Consider the following 27,587-nt stretch of genomic DNA (forward strand, 5'->3'; position numbering starts at 1 on the left):
AACCACAGTTAACATCTTATTTTTCCTTTCAATGCTTGTCTTACCTTTATTAAAGGTGTTACAGAACAACAGCCACAGCATGCCAGTCTGCTAGCAGAGAGGGGTTAACAGTGGTAGAGAATGAAAGAGGAGATAAGCATCTGTTTACAAATAGTAAAGTTGTTCTCTATTCATTTTTTTTGTTGGAACAGTGATGCTGATTTAAGAAGAGTGAGAGAAACTGCCTCTGGAGGACACCAAAAATACATTTCTTCTGCAAGTGATCCCAAGCTGTTGCTTCAAACTCTTGAAAACTGTTTGGAAAATCAGGATATCACTGTCACTTCAGGAACTTTCTTCCTTTTTGGATTGCTGTCCACATAGGGCTTCTGTAGCTTACAGAGAAATCAGGAGATCTTTTACCAAACATTAGTAAGCTTTCCTTTTCACAGTAGCATTGGAAAAAAAATCTGTATCTTGCTCAAATGCATCAAATTATGCCATCTGAACAATCTACAGCTGTAGATTTGATGCTTTGAACACACTCTTGTTTCCAGCTTACAGCAGAAGCAGTCCAAAGAGACAGAAGTTAGTTTACTTGGCTTCAGAGGACCTTACACAGTCAGTGAGGCAAATGTTACTAGGTCTGCACTTTAAAGATACAGAGTGAAGAAGTTTTACTCATCCATCATACCTTTTATTTTCTAATATCAGTACGTGATCACCTTTAAGGAATTTGAGGGATAAGAACTGAGGAACATACCAGCTGCACTTTACAGATTAACAGCCACAAAAATAGAAAGCAACTATACAATCTCTGGGTTTCACAAAACTAGTTTTCATTTGTAACACTTGACGCAACAAGATTAACTGCAACAAGTGAAGAAGCTACATCTGTAAAGTGCTATTTTTGTTAGAATCAGCTAAAAAAGCACAACTACAACAGATTTGGGTATTCGGTGGTTAGATTGTCGATGTCCTCCAAATCTTGCATTTCAGGCTCTGTGTTTTTTGATGAAATTGATGAGCCCATTTGTTGAGCTATCATGAGATGTCACTGGAGCATCTGACTCCAGTTCAGGCTCAATTTTCTTGGCAAGTTGTTTTCCAAGCTCAACTCTGCATTTATAAAAGCAGGAGAAGAAAGAAAAACATTAGTGCTAACAACTTACAGTATTTACTATAAGCCATTGATGTTAAAAATAGGTAAGAAGTAACTTGACAGTGAACACTACAATGAATGTTTTTCCCTTCACTAATTACTGACAAGTTAGTATTATTCAACTCAGTATCATTCATGAACTGGAGCTCACAGCTGCTTAGCTGAACAGACAGCTCTCAAATTACAGGATGTCTAAAGAAAGTTTTGTTTTAAAAGTTAAGCAGAGTCTTTTCTCCAGTACTCATTTGTGTTATGCAGCCTGCCCCAATGCAGAACGCATTCAGCTTGCTACTGTTCACTGTTGAACATGACATCACCCAGAACACTGATTTGTAGCACCAAGACAATAAACAACAGCTGAGTTGCAGGCCTGGAAGCCTTCCCCAACACTACAGCGTGCTATCCAGGAGTTACAGCCACACAGGGTAAGAACCTAGGATATTCCAACAGTTGCAAGAAGCTAGGCTGGTTCTACAGCATCCCACATTCCATAGTTTTGCATGTCATTCTAGATTTTGATGTGTTGCAGTAAAAGCTGTACTTACTCCTATCCCACTCCTGATTTCAGAGTTTATAGCAGAAATCAGCTTTTATTAGACAGTCTTACATTTTCAGTTTCTACTACAATATTGTAGTTAAAGAACTTGCTGTGGTAGCATAGCTCTAAGAAAACATATTCAACAACCTATCCTTCAGCCTTTAAGAGATCTTAAACTGCTATTCTAGGCCTGTAGATCAAACTTGCTCTTCAAAATAACCCCTCACAGCATAGGCAGGTTTCACCTGAAAAGTCTTAACTCATTTCCCAATCCCTTTCTCCTGCATAAGTCTTCATACAGTATGTTGTACAGTTAATATTACTACAAATTAATCTGATTAGCTCTTGATTAAGTCTTCCATTTTCAAAAGTGACAAAGTGACAAACTCCTTGTAAAGCTGCTGTTCTCCACATGGAGCTCTACCATAAACCTTGGTCACAGGTGCAGCCTGCATTAGACCTAGGGCTCCTATATACAAAGACATCTGCCAAAAACATTCTTGTATCTCCAGTATAGGAAAATTAAGAAGCAGTCAGTCTTTTGCTTAAGAGATGCCATTCAAACTGCCTACTAAATGTTTCTGGAGGTAAACTAGTTCTTTTTCCCTTCTGTAAGGGAAATTATTTTCCCTTTCTAATTCTCAGAGCATGTGTTCAGCCTGCTTGACTATTTTACTCATTATTACTGCCTCTTTTCTGCATTCATAGTATTTTTTTTTTAAATCAAACTAAACAAAGGTCCTTAGCTAAAGTTGTATCTACAGAGTCATTATGCGTGGCTGAACAAGGATACGTGGTGACTTATCCCCAGAAAATCTGTTTTCATTTAAAACTATCCTATAATCATTTGCTTTACCACTTATTTTTTTCATTGTCTTTTCTCTAAGTCATGACAGATTAAGAAATACCACAGTCAATAAGTATACAAGAAACAGATCAAGGAGACTTACCCCCACTGGTCGTAACTGTTAATATCCCAGACAATTCCTTGAACAAATATCTTGTGCTCATACATGGCTATAAGCAGAAAAAGAGATTTATCAATAAACTTTATCAGAAAGTCTTAATAAGCATTCACAGATGAGAGATCTATTTACTTACCAATGATGGCTCCCAGAGTGAATGGGTTGAGTTTTGTAAACATGATGGAATTGGTTGGTCGATTTCCCTCAAAGACCTTTCAAAAACAATAGTTACATTGTATCTAGTAAGTCATAAAACTTACATCAGAAACTTGCAGTTTCTATTTTCCTTATAGCCCACACTGGACTACTTGTATTAGCAGCAAATACAAAATCCTGAGAGCTTTAAAGGCTAACAACTTCAACCACAAAATTGTATCATTTTCATGTTTTACTACAAACACAATGGCAAAATGTTACTTCCAAGCACCATTACTGGCTGCTGTGGGCTACAGGATGTAAAAAACAAGTCAATATCCCAGGGGCAGTGATGAAATAGCTCATCTTTTCTGAAATGCCTCAAAAGGCTTCCAGATCAGATAGCAAGAGTGCCATTCACAGACTGCTCCATGAGACCCGACAAGGTAGAACCTGTAACACAACCTTCACAGCTGTCAAGACAGTAGCACTTGACAGCCACCGGAGGGCACTGCCCCATTAGCAAACTCCATCGAGCAGCGGACCAACACAATGCCCTCACCACCACAGTATCTAACTAGAGCAAAGCTGTCAAGTGCCAAAGCCCGGTTACCTTATGGGGAAGGAGCTTCTCCAGAGCATCTCCACTCAGTCCTGCCGCTTGAAGTTCCTTACGAGCTTCATCAGCAGTCTTTCCTTTCATCAAGGCCTCAGTCTGAGCAAGGAAGTTGGCCAAAAGGATCTAAGCAGGTAGAAATAAAAACATCAACTCAAGCTACTGTTTCCTTAGCTGGAATAGTGATACCTAGTGCTTGAATCTAGACCAAGACCTAGACTAGAGTTAAAACTCTTGGTTTTAACACTGTGGCAGTAAAACGTGCAGTGGTTTTAGCTGCATAATGCCTGCTATTGCTTTTTACCTCAGAGTGCCAGGAGACTTGATTACTATTTTAATAGTGCATGTATCCAAAGACAACCAGGACTATTTTGCAGAATCCTGCCCCTGCTGAAACTGACAGCAAACCTCCCAGTGAGAACAACGGAGCCAGGATTTCACACACACCTTTCACCCAGTAAAGTCTATAGTTTCATCCATGCTACACCATATGCATGGAAAGCCAGGTGCAAAGATTAGTCAAAGGTAACCAACTAAGACGTACTTACTCTATATGAAGGAAAATCCCCACTGCATACCATATACAAATCCCTACCAATACAGTAGAATTTCTAGTTTCCTATTCCCTGCCTAACGTTAGCTTGCAAATTCAAGTGTGGTTTTGTCCTACCCGTTACATTGAAGATAACTCTTACTATATCTACAGTCAAATGAAACCTTTTCTCCCTTTCTTTTGCAAAGTCATGTTCTAAAACTTCCACCGGTACTTGGTGTCACTTGACAAAAAATTACTATTACGCAATTTAAATAGCACTTGTAATCTGAAGTCATGACAAGATTGACATTTAGCGAGGAAACATGCTTTTTCTGCAGTCTGCAGTAAGTAGTAGACCTGGACATGTTTCCACCTATGGAACTTAAAAAAATTGTTAGACACTGTTCACTAAAAATCCTTAGTTGCATTATACATTAAACTAAAAACATTGGACTGGTTAAAAAATATCTATGTCTAGAAGGCTATCACCCTAGCCACGATAGTATACTCACTAAATTTTGTCCTACAGTTTAAGACTTGCAACAGCATCTCTCATGAAGTTTTCATCAGCTCTGAGAATTTGCTTCTTCCTACTCTGGAAGGATTACACTCCTTACAATTCCTACAAGGAATTTTCTCTCCAAATACTTAATAGCTCTACTCTTTCCAGCCTCAATAGGCCAACAGGCCACACCATTGATCTGCCTCAAGAACTGTGGCTGCAATTTCTTCAAGAAAAAAATACCACTGTATTACATATATTACATATAATATGTAATCATAATTTAGGTATTTTCAAACCTATTGTGAATGTTCAGAGCCTATGTGTATAGTTTCAAAGGGACATCTAGAAATCTTGCACACTGCTATACTGAATAAGCTTCAATGCCTTCAGCCACAAGAAAACATGGGTGCCCTGACAAAGAACTTATTACCTTGTGATGCAAGCCATTTCTGACTGGATGCTGGGTCTGGACTGGGATCAGAAAGTCACAGGGAATCATGCGAGTTCCTATAAGAAAAGCCATGTTAATAACCCTGCAACAAGAAAGTCTTAGAAAATCTTCAATTCTCACCCCATTTTCAAAGTTACTGGAAGACTCAGCCACTTCAAAAAGCTTTTTTAAAAAAAGCTTTTTATTAACAGCAAGGGGAAGTGACAATACACCTCAGTAGTTTCAGCTTTAGTTGATTCTCCTTATTGTAGAGTTAAAACCTGCATCTTGCAGCCTTCAAAAGCCACTAATTAAAAGCACCATAGCAATGTGATGCCAGGTTAGGTAAGAATCCAACCTCTAAACCAGTGTCAATTCTGCAGACTCTCTTGCAGCTTTGTAGCCATTCAGAATTTAATTCCAAAACAAGGTATTGAACAGTTTCAGTTTACCTTGATGAATGAGCTGGTAAAAAGCATGCTGCCCATTGGTGCCAGGCTCTCCCCACACAATAGGGCCAGTACTGTAGTCCACACGAGAGCCTTTCTTGGTAATATATTTGCCATTAGATTCCATATCACCCTAAAAGAAGGGAAGGGCAGTATCACCTTTCTTGCAGAACCACATAGTATCAGTACAAGTTTCCATATATATTTCAACTATAATGAGTGCTGCTCATTTATAGAAATTTCATAAGTATCAGGGATATAGCTGCTTAGTTTATGGACATAAAGATAATGGAGGTCTGAGGAAAAAATCTCTAAATTAACTAAGCAAATAAGCTGATATCAATCTTGGCACCAGTCTCTTTAGGCCCTTGATTACATGAATTTAAGTGATTGCAGTTTTAACCTAGAAACATACATTCAGGTTCTAGAACCAGGACAGAAGCATATCTACATTATTTGCTTCTTGAAACCTTTACTCTGTCTGAGCCTTACCTGCTGGAAGTAGGCAGCAAAGCGGTGCATGTATTGGTCATAGGGCAGAAGGGCATGGGTTTCACATCCATAGCAGTTTATATACCAGACCCCCAGCATGGCCAACAGAACAGGCATGTTCTTCTCCAGTGGGGCAGTGTGGAAGTGATTATCCTATGTGACAAAAGAAAATTACACTTTTGATAAAGCAATTGTCATCCCTCCCAACTCTTAAATTGTTTTTATGGTTGTTTTGATCCAGGGAGAGCTTCCCAAGCACAGTTGTTTTAGAAGCGTTGAGAGGACATGGGGAGGTGAACTTTAGAAAACAACCTGCCTTCAGTTATCTTACTGACAAGTCTTAAGAGGAGCAAATCTGAAATAGGCATCCCACACTCACCATCCAGTGGGCTCCTGCAAGTAGGCTCTCAAAGTTGTCAAAACCTAACAATGGAAAAAGTCAGTTTGTATTTACTATTACAACTCAAACTTGATTTTTTCTTGTAGAGACAATCATAAAACAGTTCAGATTCCTTATATGCAGCAAGGCTCACAACTACTAATTGAGTTTAAAGTTGCACTTTGACTTTGAAATTTGCGTCCCATAAGCCTGATATATTTAGTTATGATTAAAGCCTGGACTTCAGACCAAGTCCAGCTTCATGAAACACACTTCAAAAACCTTTGCCTAAAATCCCCATTCAGGCAGAATGAGGTACTAGAAGGAAAACAGAGGCATTAAAACCAGGCTCTGTATTAAAGGCTATGTAGTTTTCAGCAAGTTTGAACACTTAGTCACTTCACAGCCACAGTGGGAGAGACATCCCCCCAAAAACAGGGCAAGGCTAGTACAACAGGGATTTCTGTGTTGGTCTGAGGGGAAACAACTGTAATAAGGTCTTCTCAAAGTAAAAGGTTCCCCCCCACCCCTTCCCTGTTCTCTTCACAGTTCACCTGATTTTTCTTTGCTCTATAACTAGGGTATTTAAATCACCATTCATTTTCACTAATGAGTAGTTTAACTAACACCATCCTTCCCTGCAAAGCCAGAAATCCTGATTCTTATATGGAAAAATGGAGGTGAAGTGTTTGGCAATCAAAGCAGCAGCTCCACCTATGGTCAGAAGCCAGCTTTGGGAGATGAAGGAGGTAAGAGCAAGAAGTGCAGATAGACTGGCATGTCAGCAGTCAGCACCAAATCTGTCTGACAGCAGAGATGAACAGTTTATTGCAGACAAAACTAAGTGCCTGACTGAAGTTTATTTTGCTGTTCACATAGGTTTTTCTACACATGACAAGTCCTATTCATATCATTCCAAAACCACCAAAACCAATGTTTTTCTTCTGTCCTGGTTTCGGCTGGGACAGAGTTAACTCTCTTCTTAGTAGCTGGTACAGTACTGTGCTTTGGATTTAGTGTGAGAATAATGCTGATAACATGCTGATGTTTTAGTTGTTGCTGAGTAGCGCTTACCCTAAGCCAAGGACTTTTCAGTTTCCCATGCTCTGCCAGCAAGCAGGTGTGCAAGAAGCTGGGAGGGAGCAGAGCCGGGGCAGCTGACCCCAACTAGCCAAAGGGGTATTCCATACCATAGAACGTCATGCCCAGTATATAAACTGGGGGGAGTTGGCCGGGAGGGGCGGATCACGGCTCAGGCATCAGTCAGCGGGTGGTGAGCAATTGCATTGTGCATCACTGGTTTCTTTTCTTATTTCTTTTTTTTGTTGTATTCTTTTTCATTACTATTATTATTAGTTAGTAGTATATTTTTATTTTACTTTAGTTAAACAGTTCTTATCTCAACCCACAAGTTTTACTTTTTTCCTTTCCTCCTCCCCACCCCACTGGGAGGGGGGGGGAAGCAGCTGCATGGTGCTTAGTTGCTGGCTGGGGTTAAACTACGACATCTTCTAACCTCAGTCTAAGGGAATTCTAGCTTTTATTTAGAAAAATAAATTACATTGTTTTGGACTTTAAATATCTGAAAGAAGTGATGAGGGAACAAATGCAAGGCTGCTGAACAGCCTGCTCACCAGGAAACAGCAGTTCTTAGAGTCTTTCACATTAACTGTGTACTCTCCACCTGCATTTGAGGTCTGCATCAGAAATGCCAATGCTACTCCACAACAATACAAGTAGGTGGGGATCAATTTTGAGGGTCTATGTTTGCTCCACAATCAACTGCAGATTGAAACAGCATTCCTGTATCATCAGGCCCTATAGCCTAGAAGAACAAGTACTGGGGACAAAAGTAATGGGAGAAGGAGATAGTTAACAATGCTAAACAGAGCTTGTATGCAGAACTGGAGACATAGGATTTTGACATTTAGTGTGTATATACTCACCAAAACTAAATATCCTACTCAAAGTTTACAAGTGTCAGTTGCAAGGTCTGATTTTCAACGCTGACATGGCTTTACATAAATCAGGCACTTTTGGCTATGCAAGTGACTAAAGAGATGCCATTTGACTATTTTTACCTAAGTATGGGTAATTTCCAAAACTGCATTTACAGTACTAAAATCTCAACATTTCCATTGCATTACAGGTTGTTTTTTAGCACAAACATCCAACCACTCAGACTAGGTTGGGTAAAATACCATTTGCCCAAATCTGATCCACAATCCACTATTGCTAATGCATTCCATAGTTATATTCCTAAAGCAAACAGACTAATTCACAGCATTGTTACATCATAGGAATACCTACCAATATGCAGGGCAATGGAGAGACCAATGGCGGACCAGAGAGAGTAGCGGCCACCAACCCACTGAAAGCAAAGAGACTGGTTTAGACAAGCAAAGTGCAAGGCTTTTAAATTCAAACTTATTCAAACTATTAGGAAACAGCAGCATGTGTTTAGACTATTTTCAGCAAAATCAATATTCTTTCTGGTGATAATTCAACTAAACGTTATATGGCATGGTCAATGGAACCTGCACCTTACAGTAGCCCCCTAATGAATCCTTAAGGATTCATTTTTTGAGACTTTAAAGTTATCCTACTTGTCCAATTTATGTAATATCTGTTGAAGCAGATCCCTTTATGATTCCAGTTCACTTCCAAATACTGAATTTGCAGCTTGTATTAACTGCTTTCCTAGTATCACTCCTCTATAGGTAAAGCCTGCTTCAGCAGGATTATGACTCTATCTAGGGAAAGGTAATGCTCTAGATAAACTAGATTTTAAATCTGTTGTTTAGAAATTGTCAGGCACATTGACTATAAGACAAATCAACCTGTTTCTGATTAAGTATAAGGGCCAAGACTAAGGGCAGTATACTTAAAATATGCATCTGCTACAAAATACCAAATTAGGCTCCTGTTTCTGATGTTTGACCTTTACAGGCCTAGATTATATACAGTAGACCCCAACAGTCAAATGTCACAGCTTATAATAACTACTTACACATAGGAATAAGCTAAGACTTGTATCTCCTGTTACCCAACAGCTGATTAGACAGCCAAGAATATAGAAGGCTCTTCTTCAGACCTTTGACTGCAGGTTTTTAATGGAATGGCCAAGACAAGACTGTTTTGCTTGCCTGACATGTTCTCAGTTTGCCTTCAGTTACAAGTTCTCAGATGTTTCAGTACAGAGAATACAACTACTATAATTTAGGTGCTTAGCAGTTTCTTGACATCTAGTTAGCATTTTCTGAAGCAAGTTAGATTATTCTAGCAGTTAACATCTACCACACAACATTAAACATTTACTTACATCCCAAAACTCAAACATGTTCTCTGGGTCAATTCCAAAGCCTTTAACTTTAGGCTAGAATAAAAAAAGCATGTAAGAACACCAAAAGTAAAACCAACATTCTTAAAAAGCTTTATGTCTAGCAAATAAAAACACAAATTGGGTACCTATTAAGTACACAATTCCCCAATTACATCCTTTATTTAAAAAATATATAGCATCTATCAGAAAAAAGTATACCTTTATTTCCAGAGATCACTATTCAGCAGTCTCAAATAAAATCAATGACATACACTCATTTTCTGATCTAAGTGGTAATACAGTTAGGAGCTGAACTGACATTCAGTTTACATTTAACAGAACCAAAATGGAAGAAAGGAACTTCACACTACAGCACCTGACACCCTCACAATTATTGCAGAGTCCTTTTCTAATTGCTATTGGTCTTTCTACTTCATACTTTTGCATCAGGGTACATTATGCTCGTCATATGCTACAGAGTATTCACACAAACTACCTGCATCACTTCAGCACTTACTTGAAGAGTCTAGAATAGTAATATTTGCTTACATAACTGCATTCACACACACCTAAGCAATTACAGGTAACACTCATTAATAACAGGACAGTCATTTCAAGTATAAGAGATCTTGATTTCAGATTTAAAGTTCTAGCAGAAAAAGCACAAATCTATAATGAAGGTCCAATCTTGATACAGTTCATTACTCTAAAAGTGTTTCAGTTATTTTCAGCAGAAAAAAATATGCTTCCTTTCAAGAGGAAGGCTAACTATTGGTATTCAAGTAATGTGTCCTAAAAGATAGGCTTCCTTACTGGATTTTAAAATGCAGCCATCTTAAAGGTACATGGAAAAAATAAAATAGATTTGTTATACTTACAGCATTGGTAGACAAGGCAACAAAATGCTTGGCCACAGCTGAAGGCTTAATAAAAATAAACAGACTGTTAGATCTAGAATGCTAATTATTTTGATTCCTGGTCAAAAAGCTGATCTGCTACCATTTATATTTAAACAAAATACTGTTGACTGTCATCAGTTATTTTTGCATTATCAACTTGAAATCATCTTATTCACATTCAGTGTGGGATTTGGCAGCATGCCTGTCTGAAGATAACATTCTGATAGTATTTTCATGAAGCCCTCTGCAATCAGTCACCACTTAGAGCAGCACACTATTTCCTTAAGCGTAAGTTATCAGTTGGGAACATCACTGCCACCACTTTGGAGCAGATGGAGTTTGTTGTACATGCGCCACCCTTTTGGCTAGGGTCAAAAGATCAAGGCTACTGGAATTACGGATAAATCTCAAGCTCCAGATTTAGACTTTGGTCTTTCAGTAAGTGTTCTGGTGAACAAAGACTAGTTGTCTGCAACAGTAGTATAACGAGGAATTTCAAAGCCCAGCTTTCTAACAAACTACAGCTACCCTGACTGGAACAGGTTAAAGACCATCTTAATTACCTGAGCAGGCAATATCTGCTTTTTTCTTTTAAAGGTTAGAAACAGGAGAGAATGAGCCAAATACATGGTTTCTATTTATAGCACAGCCATCTGCCATAGAAATGTCAGTATATCACTCCAGCCATAGCTTCATTTCTAGTTTTTAAAGATTCCAATTCTCAGCAAAGGTAATGCCACACAGACACCATATTCTTGGATTTCCATATCAGTGGTTCCACCAAATTATTAATCAGCTCTAATAAATGCTACGCTTTATTACTTAACATGCAGGATTTGGGGGAACAGTGCACGACAAGCATTTATAATGAAAACTAATGGTTTTATCACTTTGATTGGACAGAACAGCCTGTCACTAACCAAGAAGGACCAAAATGATATATGTGCAACATTTGCTGAGCTATACAGCTTATGTTTGGGCAGCTATTGGCTCTGCTCCAAAGCACACAGAATGACCACAGAGAAACTGCACAACGAAAAGCTGTTGCATTCTGTTATGTAACCTAAACATATTAGACTTACATCATTAGCAGCATGTAAGAACCACTCTTTGGCAGTTTCTGCATTGGTGATAGTTTCTTGGGTGGTGAAAGTCTGCACATTGGAAAACAAGGAATTATGTAAAACACTGTACTTAAAATTGAAACAAGTTCAGGCTGCTAAAACATCATATGTTCCAGATAATCAGAGTAGAGTCATTCTAGATGTTCATAATAGACAGCTGCTGCCAGACTTCAGCAAAAAAAGCAAGCTTATCAATCCAGTAAAGACTAGTGTTGCTAGATTTACCTATCTAGTTTTAAACTAGCATACATCTGGAATTGGAATAATTATTCCCCATTTCCTACCTTCCCTCTCCCAAACTGTTATGCAAAACCTTGAGACTAAAATTTTCTACTGTAATCTTTCACTAAATATGAAGTTTTACCATTCAACTAAGAAAGAACTAATTGAGCATCAAAACAGGATAACCTAGCTGGATTGTCCTCTTGTTCTTCAATTCCTACTTTTTTTATGTAGGAACATGCATTTCTGCTAAGACTCTTGCCATAATTTTGTTCTGCTGATTAGAGAAAAACATTTTCCTGCTTCATGAAGTGTGCACAGAAGTTCAGTCATGCAGTTTTGCAAATATCTACAACCATTCTGATTTACTCAACCATCAAAATTTAGCTTTAAGGGTGAACACTAGATTCAACCTACTCTCATCCATCTCCAGAAATATTTCATTATGAAACACAAGCCTGTTATTGGAAAACAAAAAAACGCCATTCATCCTCTTCCAAATATATCCAATTATCTAACTACAATCTGGCAAACAGAAATTGAAGTGTTACTCTTTCAATTTGGCAGTCTTCTAAGCCTTTGAACCGTGATCCTTGAACTCAATTATTCAAATTGACCATTAGTATTACTTTGTGAAGTCTCCTTTTTATTCCATAAGTTGTTGCTCAGCTGCAGTATTGCCAAGATAAGATAACGAGCACCACTGTAGAGCACAGCCAGCATTACACACATGTTCATTTGTTGCAGATTGTCTTCAACAGCAAAAAGGTTCTACTGTGCTTTACAAATGAAGGCAAGCCAAGTTACATAACTATGAAGTTTGTCTTCATCAGTTTCCTCTGCTAAGACAGAAGCATTCCTCAAAGGAAGATGGCAGCTAGCAATTATGTTTACAGATTAAGTTATTAGCAAGGCAAGACTTAAAAAAGGCAGCTATTAAGTCTGTATTCAGAAATAAGTGTCATCTTATAAACTACCAGCAGACCATCTTTACCTCTAAGTAAAGAAGCTTAGTACTTATAGTGCTCAAGGAACTCAGCATTTAAGTTATTTAGGTGAAGATACTTTGTTACTACCCTAAAACAAAATGAAGATTCCCAAACTACGTGCAATTCATTAATGCAAAAAAAACTGTTAACAAGTAACACTGTACTTAAAGGACCAAAAGTAACCTTAAATAAAAGGAATAGACACCAAGATCTTGAATTTCAAAGAAATAGCTACATAGCATTCTACATTCCACCCACAGAGAAGTACAGTAAAATAAACTTTTGTGAATAAAGCTTAAACTTGTGTTGACTGAGAAATATACCCTAGACAACATGAAATTGCTCATGTGTCTTTCTTGTTTAGGTTAAGTAATTTTCAGCACTTGACTTCTGAATCCCTAAGCATTTCAGTAGCAACACAAGCTTGTAGTGCAAGTTTAGGATGAATCACAACAAGCCTGTTTAGAAATAGGCCACACTAGAAGTCCCTGATGTAGATGTTCCTGTGGACAAATCTCTATTCTGACTGAATCCTTTACAGTTAGAGAAAGTCACACCCCAGTGCTTGTATTAGACATACCTTTGATGCAATGATGAAGAGCGTAGTGTCTGGTTTAAGCTCAGCCAGGGTTTTGGCTATATGAGTACCATCAATGTTGGATACAAACCAAACACGAGGGCCTCCCTTGGAATATGGTTTCAGGGCTTCAGTTACCATCAGAGGGCCCTGGATAGAAGCAATAATTAGATTTTATTTTCATTGCAAGCGTGTACACACACAAAAAGATGTGGAAGATGTATAGAAATCAGGAGCTTACCAAGTCAGAGCCACCAATCCCAATATTGACCACATCAGTGATTGCCTTTCCAGTGTAGCCTTTCCATTCACCACTACGGACTCTCTGTGGCAAAAAAAATACTGCAATGACTATTTTATACTTACACTAAAGTTAGTGATTCTAACGCTGGAAATAGGCTGTGTTTTCAGGCATTGTTGTAGAAAGTCTCCAAAGACAACTTTCAAGCTTCTAGACTTTAAAGCCTACACTCAAAGCTACCTTCTTAGCTAGACATTTGGTTATGTCTAAGATGACACTTCATTAAGTGTTAGAAGTCTAATGCACATATTTAAAAACACACTTCAAGATCAAACTCTCCTGTGTGGACTGCTATAGCATTTACAACAGAGTGTTGGCAAAAGCAAGAGAAATCAAGCTAAAAAATGAAAAAATCTTGGGCATTGTGCTGGTTTTGGCTGGGATAGAGTTAATTTTCTTCGTAGTAGCTGGTATGGGACTATGTTTTGGATTTGAGCTGGAAACAGTGTTGATAATACAGGAATGTTTTCCTTATTGCTGAGCAGTGCTCACACAGAGTCAAGGCCTTTGCTGCTTCTCACCCCACCCCACCAGCAAGTAGGCTGGGGGGGGCACAAGAAGCTGGGAGGGGACACAGCCGGGACAGCTGACCCCACCTGCCCAAAGGGATATTCCATACCATATGGCATCATGCTCAGCATATAAAGCTGGGGGAAGAAGGGGGGGAACATTCAGAGCGATGGCGTTTGTCTTCCGAAGTAACCATTACACCTGATGGAGCCCTGCTTTCCTGGAGATGGCTGAACACCTGCCTGCCCATGGGAAGTGGTGAATGAATTCCTTGTTTTGCTTTGCTTGCGTGCGCAGCTTCTGCTTTACCTATTAAACTGTCTTTATCTCAACCCACAAGTTCTCACTTTTACCCTTCTGATTCTCTCCCCCATCCCACTGGGTGGGGGGAGTGAGCGAGCGACTACATGGGGCTTAGTTGCTGGCTAGGGTTAAGCCACAACAGGCATTGAACTATTTGTGACAAACTATTTGAACCTGAAGGGGTTCTTTAAATGTCTTTAATTAGAAGCAAGTTTGCTAACTAAACTGGAAGACATTAAAATATGAATAAAGCCATGGAGATAGAGATTTATTGGCAAACCAAACATTCAAAAAGTTTTTCTATTGCATGTATGTTTTGCATTAGGATTTATTTCTGGGCTTTAACTTAACAGCACATAGTACAGGTTTCTGCCCTATTCTTGCTGTTTTAATAGTTACTGAGAGTTCTGACAAACAAAATTACAATCATTAAGTAATATCAAAACACTGCATTGATTTTTGTCCATCATGTACCACCTATGCATTAAATTTGTTCCAATCACAAAAGGAATCTTTCTAGTATCATGCACACTTTACATACATTCCCCAATTCTAAAGCAATTTTTCTACAACAAATCACCTGGTTATGCTGATAGTTTCTCTCCTTCCCTACAGAAGCTGAAGTTAAAGCCTTTTGTTTTTCCAAACAGAAAATCCATTTTCAGTACACACCATTCCTGTAGCCTGTAGATGATGTTGCCATAGTTTTAAAATCCCATCTGCCTAAGTGAGTCGACTGAAACAAGCATCTTTGTTAACCTTTCCAAAGGAACTGCTTAACATGATTTTTATTTTGCAGAGAAGATACATCTGCATGGAAAGTGAAATTCACAGGCTCTGAGAATTGAAACCATCTAGCAATAAAGAGGGTGGCACCAGTGAAAACTCCTGTTTTGCACTACCAAAATCTTAATCAGCTAAAAACTCTACAGTGGAAAACAGACCATTGAATTTCTGTGGCCATTCAATTCTTACATTACCGGAAGAAACTTCCAAATTCAGACCAATTAGTGTCAGTTATTGTGGTCTTGGCATTTATCCATTAGGAACTGGACGTAATCCAGGCTCATTTTGTAAAGGTTAACAAGTATGAGTTGGCAGTGATACTGGCCACTACCACCTGGATAAGACTCACAATAGCAACCAAGCAGGTCCAGTTCCTCACAGCCATGTTTAAAATACACTAAAACCATTTGGTGAGCTTTTACTGATTAGTTTTATCACACATAAATTTGACTTTGTTAGAATGCTCTATGAAGTTCTTCAGAGCATTTCCTCAACTGATCTGAAAGATGCCTACATTTTAAAGATGTACAGAATCAAAGAACAATTTGAAGATAATGGTTAACTGCTGTATTTAACTAGGGAACAAAAAAAACTTTCATGCTGCAAACAGAACAGAATCATAAAGGAATCTGACCTAAAACCAGACGATCTTTAAGAAAGTATTTAAGGAGAGCATAATCAAATTGCAAGTGAGCTGGGAGCTTCTCTCTCTCTCCTGACTTTACACAAATTTTAAGAGGCAGTTTCTACTGATATAGTCAAGTAGTTGAAAAATTAGCAAGAAGAAATAAGGCAATATTTGAACGGTACTTAATGATTTACAAGACTTCTGAAGTAAATGCAAGATACTGCTAGAAGAGCAAGATTTAGAGAGCCCATTAAAGAAAAACCCAACTGGGAATAGAGAGAAAAAAGTGAATCATACTAAAACCAGCTTCAAGTCCATGCTTGAGCCAGAACTATTATAAACCTCAAACAAGGGCACAGTGATTCATGTGAACCAGCCTACAATCAATACTTTGCAATACACATGTAAGAACCTGGCTGGGTATAGAACAAATATATGAAAAATATGCCATGGTGGTACTTCATACCTGGCAGAAGTGTTTCATTTTGTCCAACACTTTGTTTACTTCTGGAACAACATCCTTCCCATCTACAAGTATTGGCACATTGGAACGATTTCTCAGAGCAATATGAAGCACAGCTCGGTTCTGAAACAAGGGAAAAATTTGATGAATCTATTTCCAAATTATACCCAGGGGCCTCAGGTGCCTCATCCACAAGGCAGTACAATCTTCAAGACTTAAAAATCCTTTAGAGTAACTGGAATTACTAGAGCAGTAGTTTGTGTGTATATATACACACACTCATCACCAGCTATCTAGATTACCCCCTCATTTCACAGAATCAGTGCAGAGGGCTTACAAAAGCATATAATATGCAAAGTAAACAAATAGCTTATTTTTTTACTTTGAAAAGAAAGCTCAAAATCCCTTGAAAAGCATTTAATGATTGAGGTTCAGAATTCAGCAATATTCAGTACTCAGTGATCTTAACTATTCTGGCATGCTTCAGGTATACAAGGATGAAGTTGTTTCCTATTAATGACAATACTGAAAATCAATTATAACAAGCAGCCAAAGTTGCCTTCTCTGGCATTTTCTCAACTATCCCGAGTAGTCCATTTCATATAGGAAGAGACAAATACGTATTTAAACATTTGACAAAAAATGAATACAACAGCCACATTATTCTATCCACTGCCCACAATTAAAAAAGTTCCCTGAATACTTGCACACCAGATATGTAGGTGGTAGTTGTGTTATGAGGCAAAAAAGATCTGTTAGCATGCAATATATTATATTAATTCTCCACAGTCATATGCAAGTCAAAGCACTGAAATCTGGCCTGTGATTCGCCTGTTCAGGAGCTTAACAGCTTTAATCTAGAATGAAGGAGTTAGTCAATACTAATGAACAAATTAAAAAATTAGTCTGCTCTACCTCATTGTTCTTCACTACAATGAGAAGCATTGTGAAACAAAGACAACACAGACAATATGAACTGCCAAGTTATGACTTAAATACCAAATGCTAATTCAAAAAATTGAGTTTGTGGTTACTGACTTGGAATACGAAAAAGCTCTTTCAGTTGCTAGTTATCAAAGGGTACCCACTTAAATTTGGGGTGAACAGAGGCAATTTTTTTGCAACACTCAGCCATGGAATGGTATTATTTGGTAAATACTGCTCACCATCAGGCTTGAAGGAAGCTTTGTCTTGATCAAGAGAAGCAGTCATATTGTATTTTCTAAATATCAGGTGGGCTATGAAGACTCCCCACAATGAGTAGTCAGATACAAGTTACCTTGTAATGCACTGTCTTTGTGCCATATCAAGCTGCAAGTTTTAACTCATCTGGGACAAACACCTGGCAATGACACACTTGGGTGCACTATAAAGAACTTCCACATAAGCACCCACCATGCAGCCAATGCCTGCAGCACCAAATATAGACAAGTCTTAAGTACTTAAGACAAATAGGTAAAAAATGTTCTAAATCAGAAGAGTAGTGGACAAGTCAGTTCTTGCCATTAAGCAGATCCCTTCTGTCTTATTGCTTTAGGTTTATTCAGTCATGCTGTTTGACAGCATCCTGTTTTTAAGGTCTCATGACAATTTCACATTGTCCACATGCTCATATTCCAGAGCCAAACCAATTTGATTTGATAGTCTATACAAACAGAAAAAATTAAACAAACCAAATCTAATGCCAAGTCAACTTCTGACTGTAAATGAGAAACAGCCTGATAATGAAAAAATGTTTCTAGACTCATCATGCAACTAATGGCTACATAAAGTTGCCATATCAAGACAGCAGCAAAATAGGGAGCTAGCAGCAGAAGCCAAACACATCACAGTTTAATACTGTGTTTAAGTGCTTTCTGTGAAAATTGCATCCTTCTGAGAAGACTTCAGCTGCTACATTTACTCTCCTGTAGACAATGAAGAGTAACTCCATAATATATGGTCAGAGATGGGCTAACCCTGTAATAATTTCTGTTACATGAGGCTAGTGAGAGGCAATACCTGAGAAAATAATCCTCCAGGTAGATTTAAGACTTATCACCCTCTTTTCCCGCTTCCTTTTTTCACTAGCTAGAATTACATCTGTGAATTGAAGGCATTAACACAGAAGGAAGAGGAACCATTTCTCCAGCAAAGCTTTATCTGTTTCTGTCTGTGCATTTTTACAAACATGTAGCATTCAAACAATACAATGTCCAACTGCTGAGTTATTTTAAGCAAACAGCTTGTGCAACAGCTAAATCAGTCAATAACCAAGTCAAAGGATATACTGATTTCTGTGAATTTACCTCAAACATACTAAATAGCCTTTAATATTTAGACTAATAAATCACACTATACTGTTGAGTTTCTAGTTTTCATCCTATTTTCAATTTCAGAAAAAAGGTACAGTTGATTTTCTGTATGTTTTAGTGAAGATTTAACCATAATTACAACCTTCAGATCTACAAAAAGAGGAAGATACTCAGCTTCTTACTGAAATAGGTGGTTAATTTCCCAAGACTGTTTATAGTCTCTACTGTTAAACGTACCCAAAGATAAGTAGCATCAACAACTCAAAACAGAAAGCCTTACACAATTCTCACTAGAACTTTGTAGGCAGTTTACTAAGCTTTATGAACACTGACATTAGGCAAAAACATGTAAGGGATACCTGGAATGCAATACTCTGCTCCATGCCCTTTGCAAGATCTAACTCATCTTCCTCTCTACAAAAGAGGGAAGAGAAGACAAGGAAAAAAAAAATATACCACCAAAATCTCTAAAAAAAAAATTAAGATGTGTGTTGAAGGGAGGATTTAATAGCTTTATTCACACACATTTTCTTCTGTCTTTGTCAGAGCTGTAAAAATTTCTCATGTAAGTAGTGCAGCAAACATTACAACCACTCAGCATTTTGGAGTAGCAATTTGAGTAAGTTTTTTCAAGATTTCTCTTACACAAATGCATGAATATCCATAATACATATGCACAACTGAGGGGAAAGAACCATGGACAGAAATAGCCTTACCTCAGTGAAGTTGATCTTTTCTCCACTGAACATGCGCTCTCTGGCACTTTCTACACCCCTTGACTTCGCCTGAGAAATGTAAAAATAGATTCTTCTTAAAAATAGTAGGAAGTCAACATGCACTACAAAGGTCCAGCTACATTAAAGAGCGTGAACATTTACCACATGAGAGTGAAACAGAAATTAGGATATTAGATTAAAAGACCCACTAGATTCTAGTTTAAAAATTGATTCTTTTATTTTAAAGCAAGTATTTTTATGCAGGCTGTTTATTCCCTTAAACGGTTACACAGTAACATGTGCTGAATGACCAACATGCAATGAATCCATCTTAATTACTCAGTTTCATCTTGTCATACTGCTACAGGATTCACTAATGATTCTTTGTACCAGCTTAGAATTTTTTTTTTTTAACTGAAGAGTAGCAAAAGTAATTTTGCTATAGCTATTCTTGCTAGTTCTTCCCTTTTTAAAAATCTGTGTCGTATCTAGTCTAAGCCTTTGGCTGAACCAATAGTTAAGGAAGGGTTGTAAACATGGACACCATGCTAAATTGAAGTTAATGACACAAACTTCTTAAAGTATATCCAACTGCAAATGAATCTCAAAACTAAGACTGCACGACATATGAAGTATTGTTTCAATTGCAGGTATAGAAGACATGATGTTCTCTTACAACTTTACATGACTCTCTTATTTTACTGTAGACCTCAATAACGGTGCCATATGCCAGCTGGTCTGTTACACAGACCAAAAATCTTTTCAGTGAGCACAAGAAACAGATCTGTGCATTGAAAAAATGGCCTTGTACCTTGGGGCTAAAGGACAATGCAAGACTTTGAACAGTGCCAAGATTTGTAAACAGATGCCTTTTAACTTTGATGGTCTCAAATTCAGAGCTAAATGTATCTAAACAATGCTAGAATAATCAGCTGCACGTAAGTTACTTTTTAAAAAACCTATTTGGTTTATTAATTCAACATTTTAAAGAGTTACCAGTTCCATCAGCATTTTCATCACTTCTTCTGTAACAAGGTTCTTTGAATAATCCAGTAAGATATCCCCATGATCAGTATTCAGAGTCAAGCTGTCAAAACAAACAGGTTGTTTAATTGCACATTCCTGAAGAGTGACTGTTTTAAGCAAGACAATGATAACTCCTCTATAGATCACAAAATAATTGGAATCCTAATTATACTAAGTCGGTAAAGATGACCCGAGGGACTGATTTGCCCCACAAGTTTCATAAAATGACTTACTAGTGTGTTGTTTTAATTGAAGACCATGGTTTTCAACAAGCTAAATTATAGTATCTACTTTCTGCTTGTAAAAGTCCAAGTACAATGAAGGATATTTAACACACTGTTGGACAATCACATTCTGTTTTCACTGAACCACTAGCAATAATTAGCTTTTTCCTAATATATCATAGGTAAAAAGCTTACCACATTCTTTTGCTGCTAAAAAATTAAACTGTCTTCCTACAGGTCCTTTCAACACAGCCATTCTTTTATATGGAGACTTGAACAAGCCCGATTTAAAAATCTATACAAGTTAATGCACAGAAACACTCTGTCAACTACTATGCAGAATTAAACCCCATCTGTGCATGGTGTAGTCTCACTGTCCTCACTGACTCAGTGGAAGTCTCCAAATTATTTAACTAATCCTCATCTGAAAGCTATAGCCTAACACTTCAAAATACAAGCACTTTTAAGTTTACACCTGAGATGAAACACATAAATGGTAGTCCAAGAGAAATCAAGTGAGCTGATTTGTATTTACTAGCCTTGTATCTATGTGAGAAGTTCTACAGTCCCTCTAGTGCTTTACAGCAGTTTTCTACCCATTTCTTCTTTGCACTAGTTTACAGCCAAATATACACATTTACTCTAAACTGAAGAATCGAAGTTCTGTAAGTAATTCAGTTGGCCTTCTATAAAAGCACAGAAGGCCTTTTGTATCTTACTCTCACTTTTGCTCCCCATGCACAAGCCACAGGAAATTGCATGCATCTAAATTCTGAATGTTTCCACGTTGTTCATTATCTCCCCCAGTTTTTCTTCCCCAATACTTAACCACAGAAATAGGCACTGTTATTTAGTGACCACTTCACAGGGACAAACCATGGCATAATTGCTATTCCAAACATGTAATATGACAGAGAAGGCAAGATGCTGCAAAGGAAGAATGGAGCTGAACTTGCAATAACTAATAATCAGCAAGGCCTAAACATTTGGGTGGTTTCATTAACTTGAGGAAAAACACAGTAACATGTCCTTTTTCTGGTCTTAAAATACAAGAGACACTAAGTAAGGGCAGGAAGGTGTCTTCAAGCACAATCTTAGAAGGTGTTTCTTTTGTAGGCAAGAACAAGGCAAGTAAGGAAAAACAGCATCAATACTGTTAATCACCCTTCTCTTCAGTGGACTGCAAACAGTAATCCTGAAGTCCTGACCATCCAGCACAAGGATACCTGAAATATGGCTAGCTAAGGGAAGGACTGTTACCTCTCAACTGCCAAATTTGCTATTTATTGATACAGTACAGAAGAAAAATAAGAACAAATCCTGCAAATTTGAGATTTGATGCAATTTATTTACAGAAAGGTCTCAGATTTGAACACATTTTACTAATGATACAGCAAGGCCATTAGTATACTAATACTTCTTCAGTTTAGGGCAGTAGGACTCAAAATTCTCATCAACAGTTTAATATAGAAAGATAGTTTTTCCCAGTGTTCTACTCCACAAACATGAAATCCTTGTAACCTTTTCTTTATGTTTACCCGAGGTATGCTTACTTCTACAATTCATTGTTATTTTACTTGTATGAATAAAAAAAAAATCAATCTTACTAGACCTAGAAGACAATGTATCCCATGAAATTCTGGCTGGATTCAAATTACTACTCGTTTGAAGAAACTGCAGAAAGATGGCATCCCAAGACATTTCATGCAAAAAGGGCAAGCAATGGCTACCAGATCTAAATTCCCACATACAAGGTGGAACACACATGCAATATAATCTCATCTTAAACCCTTACACCAAGAGATCCACCCTTTATTTAAACAGAAGCCCCAAACCCTGCAGTTCTGTTGCATTCTGCTACACTACCCATTCTGCAATGCAGCAGCTAACAGTAGTGCTACCCAGGTGGAACAAGAGCCTTGTCACGTAAGCCACATCCACATTTAAGTGATGCAGCCCTTAATTGGAAGGTCACTTGCAGCATCTCAGGTGAGATAAAATTATCTCCCATCTAAACACAAAATAAAGAAGCTGTATGCAACCCCTAAATGTATTATTACACATGGATTCCCTGGTGGTATGTTTCCCATTTAGATTGGAGGCTCTTTCTGATCCTTCATAATGGACAAGTCAACTAGGAGTGTAATACTAGTGCTTTATATCTTGCACTAGCTATTTGCATCAAAAGTACCTTAATTAGCATCCAGGTATCTATTATCTGCTGAGTTTTATGATGGCTGCATCATGTAAGTTCCAACCCCTTCAAAACTAGTAGAGTTTTTCTAGTGAACAACCCATGTTGTTAAGACCCACTGTTCCTACCAGACCTTACATTTGGGTGGCAAAGAACACCAAAGGTGCACCCTACAGGTTTGACTACACTCCCAATCAGGAAAACAAGATATACAAATTCTGAGGAAGAAAAAAAGGACAAAAGGAAGAAAGGATCTTCTATCTATACTCTGTAGGACATAGTCACTGAGTGTAAGGTTCTTATAATAACATTAACTAGATACTTGTGCTCAGAGATGAAATATTCAGATTAAAAATTATTCACACCAGTCAAATTTCTCCAGAACCAGTATCAGGAAGCACTTCTACATGGGTATAAGTTTCTCTTTTCCTTCCAAAGGAAGAGAGATAGCCAATTATTTTATGGTAATACCTAGCAGAACTAACTGAAATGTATTCATAAAGATTAATTTCACATGAGAAGAGAGGTGCAAACTACAGAGAGGACCTTGTGGCCAAACCTCCAGCCTGCTTAGGCTTTCAACAGATGTTAACTACCATCATCCTGCTGATCTGGCTCAAAGTGGCAATCAGTGAGAAGTATACAAGCAGATCTGTCAAACTAACCCCGGCTGTCAGTTCTGCAATTCTATTTTGCTATGAGAAAGTTCTCCTGGTAGTCCAGAATGTGTTGGTTTATCAGGAAACAGGACTGAAGTCATGAAAAGAAAGGATTCAGTAAACTTAAAACACTTCAACTGTTTCCTATCCTTATGGGCAGCACAAAAGGCCATTAAGTTGGGCAGCTATTTGAAACAGATAACCTTGGTAAAGAACATTTCACAAAAAATCTGATAAACACATTGTAGGAGACACACTGACTACTTTCAGCATGGAGAAAACATGTTAGAGATGAGTATGTGTGCCTGAAACAACAGTTGTCAAGTATCTTCTCCTTGGTTAACTGTACACAGTGACAGTGTAACACTCAAAAAAGTCTAAGTATATTACACATTCACAAGACCAATTAAATACAGACTCTTTGAGATTGAGAGAGTCTATTTTATGGTTAAAGTAGCTTGGATAATATTAAAGAGACAGCCAATGAGATTAAGATGCAGTGCGATCCCCAACAAGAGTACTTGCTTAAGCCATTCAGGAAGGAACCTTATAAGAAACCTCTTGATTATACCTTTTGAGTTATTTAGCTAGTTTGCTTCAGCTTTCCTTTGTTCCAAGGATGTTACCAAATTCAGTCTCTTGGGATATACTGGAGATAAGGAAAACTTGCAACCAGAACTAGCTCTATTAGAGAAGAGCTAGTAGATTTGTATAAGATAATATTAATAATTAATAAAGTTCTTTAACAGTACAAAAAAATCCTGTTAGAAGAACCAGATACTGGTTCAATACTCCAGAAATTTAGCATACCTTTTCCATCAATGCAAATGACATTTTAACTGTTGTATACTGGTATGCAGGACTTCATACGCGATGTTTAATTACAATTTAAAGAATATCTAACGAGCTCAAAAGGAAACAAAAGTCAGTTTACCTAGGATGCTAATGAAAAGCTTGATACATGCAACAAGTCTTGTCTCAACACTTGATAACAGAAGCTCACTATATCTATATTACCCAGGCTCACTTTACAAATCAAGTCAGGGATGCATCTACACAGTATTAGACTTTTCAGATTGCTGGTATAGTCCAACAATGTAACCACACACACGACTTCTCAGCACAGCCTCCAGCATACAGAAAACATTAGTCCCGCTTTACAGGATGAAACTGCTGAACGTTGTCATACTGCTTCAACTTCTTACTTCCTCCTGTAGCAAAAATACGTTGCAATGCATTTTCTGTAATATGGATAGCACGAGGCAAGGGAGGGCTAAACCTGCTAAACATCCCCCCCTTCCCCATCTCAGGGCAGGGGTAGGCACCACCGCACTACTGACAGGTAGGGGCACACGGATGGATGGATCCTCGTGATTTTATCGCGGAGCTTATCATGACTAAGCACAAGGGTGCGAGAGACTGCGAAATGAAGGACCCACAATGCCGCTGCGCGAGCCACAGCCCGGCGCTGTGCTCCTCGGCACGTACCCTGCTGCAAGGATGAGTCAAGGACAAGCACGCACGGCCGCCCTCCTCGGGGGCTGCCGACGAGCGCCCCCCCCGCCCGGCACCTGCCCCCGCGGCGCGGCGGGGCTCCCGGCTGCCCACGCCGCGGTCCCGGGCGCATGTGCCCGGCCTGGCCTGCCATCGGCCTCCGACCGGCCGGCGCGGCTGCAGCCAGCGGCAGCCGCCCTCCCCCGGACCCCCCGCACGCCGGCGGGAACGGCGGCGAGCAGAGCAGCCGCGTGTGTGCGCTGTGCCCCCTCCCCCGCCGGGCCCCGCTCCCTTCCCGGGGCCGCACGGGCAGGAGGGAGCGGGGCGACGCGGGGCTCCGCCCGCCCCCCTCCGGAAAACGCGGCCCCCGCCAGGGCTCAGCCAGGAGGGCCGCATCCCTCCCGCCCGCGGCGAGGCCCCGGCTCTCCGGCAGCGCCCACCTGAGGGAGTGAGGGAGCCAGCCCTACACAGCCCCGGGCCTCGCACGCGGAAATGCCCGGCGTGCCGGCAGCCTGAGGGCACGGCGGGCCGCGGCGGTCGCTAGGGCGGGCAGGGGCGGCTGCTGCCCCGCTCAGCCGCGGGGGAGGGCGTGCGGGGGCCGCCCAGCCTCACCTGAACTTCTGGAAGCGATCCTTGTCGGCTTCGAACAGCTGCCGCAGGACGAGCTTGGAGGAGTTCGCCTTGTGCCACTCCGCCAGCTTCTTGAAATGGGGGTCGCCGGAGAGCGCCATGTCAGCGGCCAGGGAGGGCTGAGGCAGACACCGCTGGCGCCCGGAAGCGAGCACGGCGAGCAGAGCTACTACCGCCGCCTCCGGTTTTATAGCAGCGAGCTCGGCCTCCTGCCGCCGGCCCCGCCCCGGCCCGGCCCGGCCCGGCCCGGCCCGCCCTCCTCCCCTCCCCTTTGCGGGCCGCCCCGCCGGGCGGTGGGCTTCTCTCGCTGCCGTGCGAGCGGGGAGGAAGGAGCGGTCAGCCTGCCTGCGGGTCCCTGTGAGGGGGAGGCGGGGGCGGAGGAGTCCGGGGCTGCCTGCCCGCGTTGCGGGGCGCCGCGCGGGGCGGGCAACGGTAGCGGCCTCTGCGGAGGGGTCGCCGGCTCTCGGGGCTGTGCAGCGCACACCGGTTATAAGTCCCGTGTTGACGGAAGAGCGGTTTCCCCGTCATGGGGCACCTGTGCGAGGCGGCGGGCATACGGGACCGGCGGGAGCTGGCGCAGCGGTTCGGCGGACCCTGCCTCGCCGGCCGCCCTGCTTGCCCACCCGCCCGCAGGCAGCCGCCGCGGTTGTCAGGGCCGCTGCTCGTGTAGGTGCATAGGGAGTTGACCAGGTTAAAAATAATGTCTCTTCTCGGGGTTATTTTTATCCTGGGTCGGCCCCACGGCCTTGTCCTGCGTAGTGCAACCCAGCTGAGGGGTGTGAAGGGTGGGGGGAGTGTGGTGAGGGCAGCACCGCTTGCTCTGTGGTCCTAGCACCAGGCCTCAGGGTAGGGATGCGGCTCTGAACCCCAGCCTGGCATCAACGCCACTCTGAAACGTGTGCTAGACCTCTTAACCCCCCCCCCCCCCCCCCCCCCCAAAGGGCTGCCCACCCTTTTTGCCAGCATCATCCACCCGCTACTTCAGATGGCCTCTGCACGACATGTCGGCTGCTCTGGTTTGCACTCTGAGAACCTTGGCTTCCTCCCCGGCCATTACATAAGGAGCTTACACGCCTGAGCTGCGGTGGTGGGGGCTGGAGGCCTGCGCTGCTGGGCCCGCTCCCAGGCGGTGGCACGCTCGCTCTGAAGGCAGGCCAGGGCAGGCAGGTGAGCAGCTGTGCCATTCTTCAGGGGAAAAAAAGGCTGTTCTGGGCATAAAGCAGAATGTTGTTTGAACAGGGGCATGTAAAGGAGTATGTCAAATTCCGGAGATTGCACTCTGCAGCTTAGGTGAAAAAATCCCAGTGAAGTCATATTTTAAGCACCTAAGCCCCTTTATGGATCTGGGCCTAAATCAGAGTCACAGAGCGTGGACTTGGCTCAGATCACTAAAATCACAGCCCAAGTCTTAAGCAGCAGAATCAGCATCTTCCCTTGCTGCAAAACAAAAAACGTTCTTAATTGATGCTTAATTATATTAGCAAATGTATAACTCTTGTATAGTGATAATACTTTCTAAAAAAGGTCCTTCCTTACCTCACACTTGCTTCTTTCTAAGGTTTGCTTTTTCAGACTTAAAGCAACTGTTTAATAGGCCAAAGCCTTTTTCTTCAGCAAAATAAATCTTAATCACTTGATAAGTTTTCATTTTTTTTTACATTTTTGGAGGCCACTCTTATCCCTGCCAATCATAGGTTTGGGCAATTTCTCCAAGGCAAAGCTGCTTCTCTCATGCTGCCTGAATCTACCTGACCATCCATCAGTGCATGTGGTTACCTGCTGTCGTGGTTTAACCCCAGCCAGCAACTAAGCACCACGCAGCCGCTCCCTCACTCCCCCCCCCACTCCCAGTGGGATGGGGAGGAGAATCGGGAAAGTAGGTGAAACTGGTGGGTTGAGATAAGAACAGCTTAATAACTAAAGTAAAATAGTTGGTTTTTTAAATATTAATTAGTTTACTATTAATTAATATTAAATAGTTTACTATTTACTAACAATGATAATAATGAAATATAATAATAATAATAACAATAGTAATGAA

At 40.3% G+C, this 27,587-nt stretch overlaps 1 protein-coding gene across 2 annotated transcripts; it reads right to left on the reverse strand.

The window, feature by feature from the left end:
• GPI (glucose-6-phosphate isomerase) lies at nt 1–25,690 on the reverse strand. Of its 2 annotated transcripts, none has more exons than XM_050904093.1 (18): nt 25,529–25,690; nt 20,316–20,406; nt 19,320–19,388; nt 16,313–16,432; nt 13,560–13,643; nt 13,322–13,468; nt 11,489–11,560; nt 10,386–10,430; nt 9,508–9,561; nt 8,496–8,556; nt 6,186–6,229; nt 5,807–5,959; nt 5,318–5,447; nt 4,866–4,942; nt 3,393–3,494; nt 2,781–2,856; nt 2,630–2,696; nt 1–1,098 (listed from the first exon to the last, which is right to left on the reverse strand). In XM_050904093.1, exons 1-18 carry the CDS (start codon nt 25,645–25,647, stop codon nt 975–977), a joined length of 1,635 nt encoding a protein of 544 aa, XP_050760050.1. In that variant the 5' UTR covers nt 25,648–25,690; the 3' UTR covers nt 1–974. The 2 variants fall into 2 exon arrangements, with proteins under 2 accessions (XP_050760050.1, XP_050760049.1); XM_050904092.1 differs by having other exon boundaries at nt 2–1,098; nt 3,393–3,521.
• Nucleotides 25,691–27,587: the final 1,897 nt, after the last annotated feature.

Source organism: Gymnogyps californianus, chromosome 12 (assembly GCF_018139145.2).
Source record: "Gymnogyps californianus isolate 813 chromosome 12, ASM1813914v2, whole genome shotgun sequence".
NCBI lineage: Eukaryota > Metazoa > Chordata > Aves > Accipitriformes > Cathartidae > Gymnogyps > Gymnogyps californianus.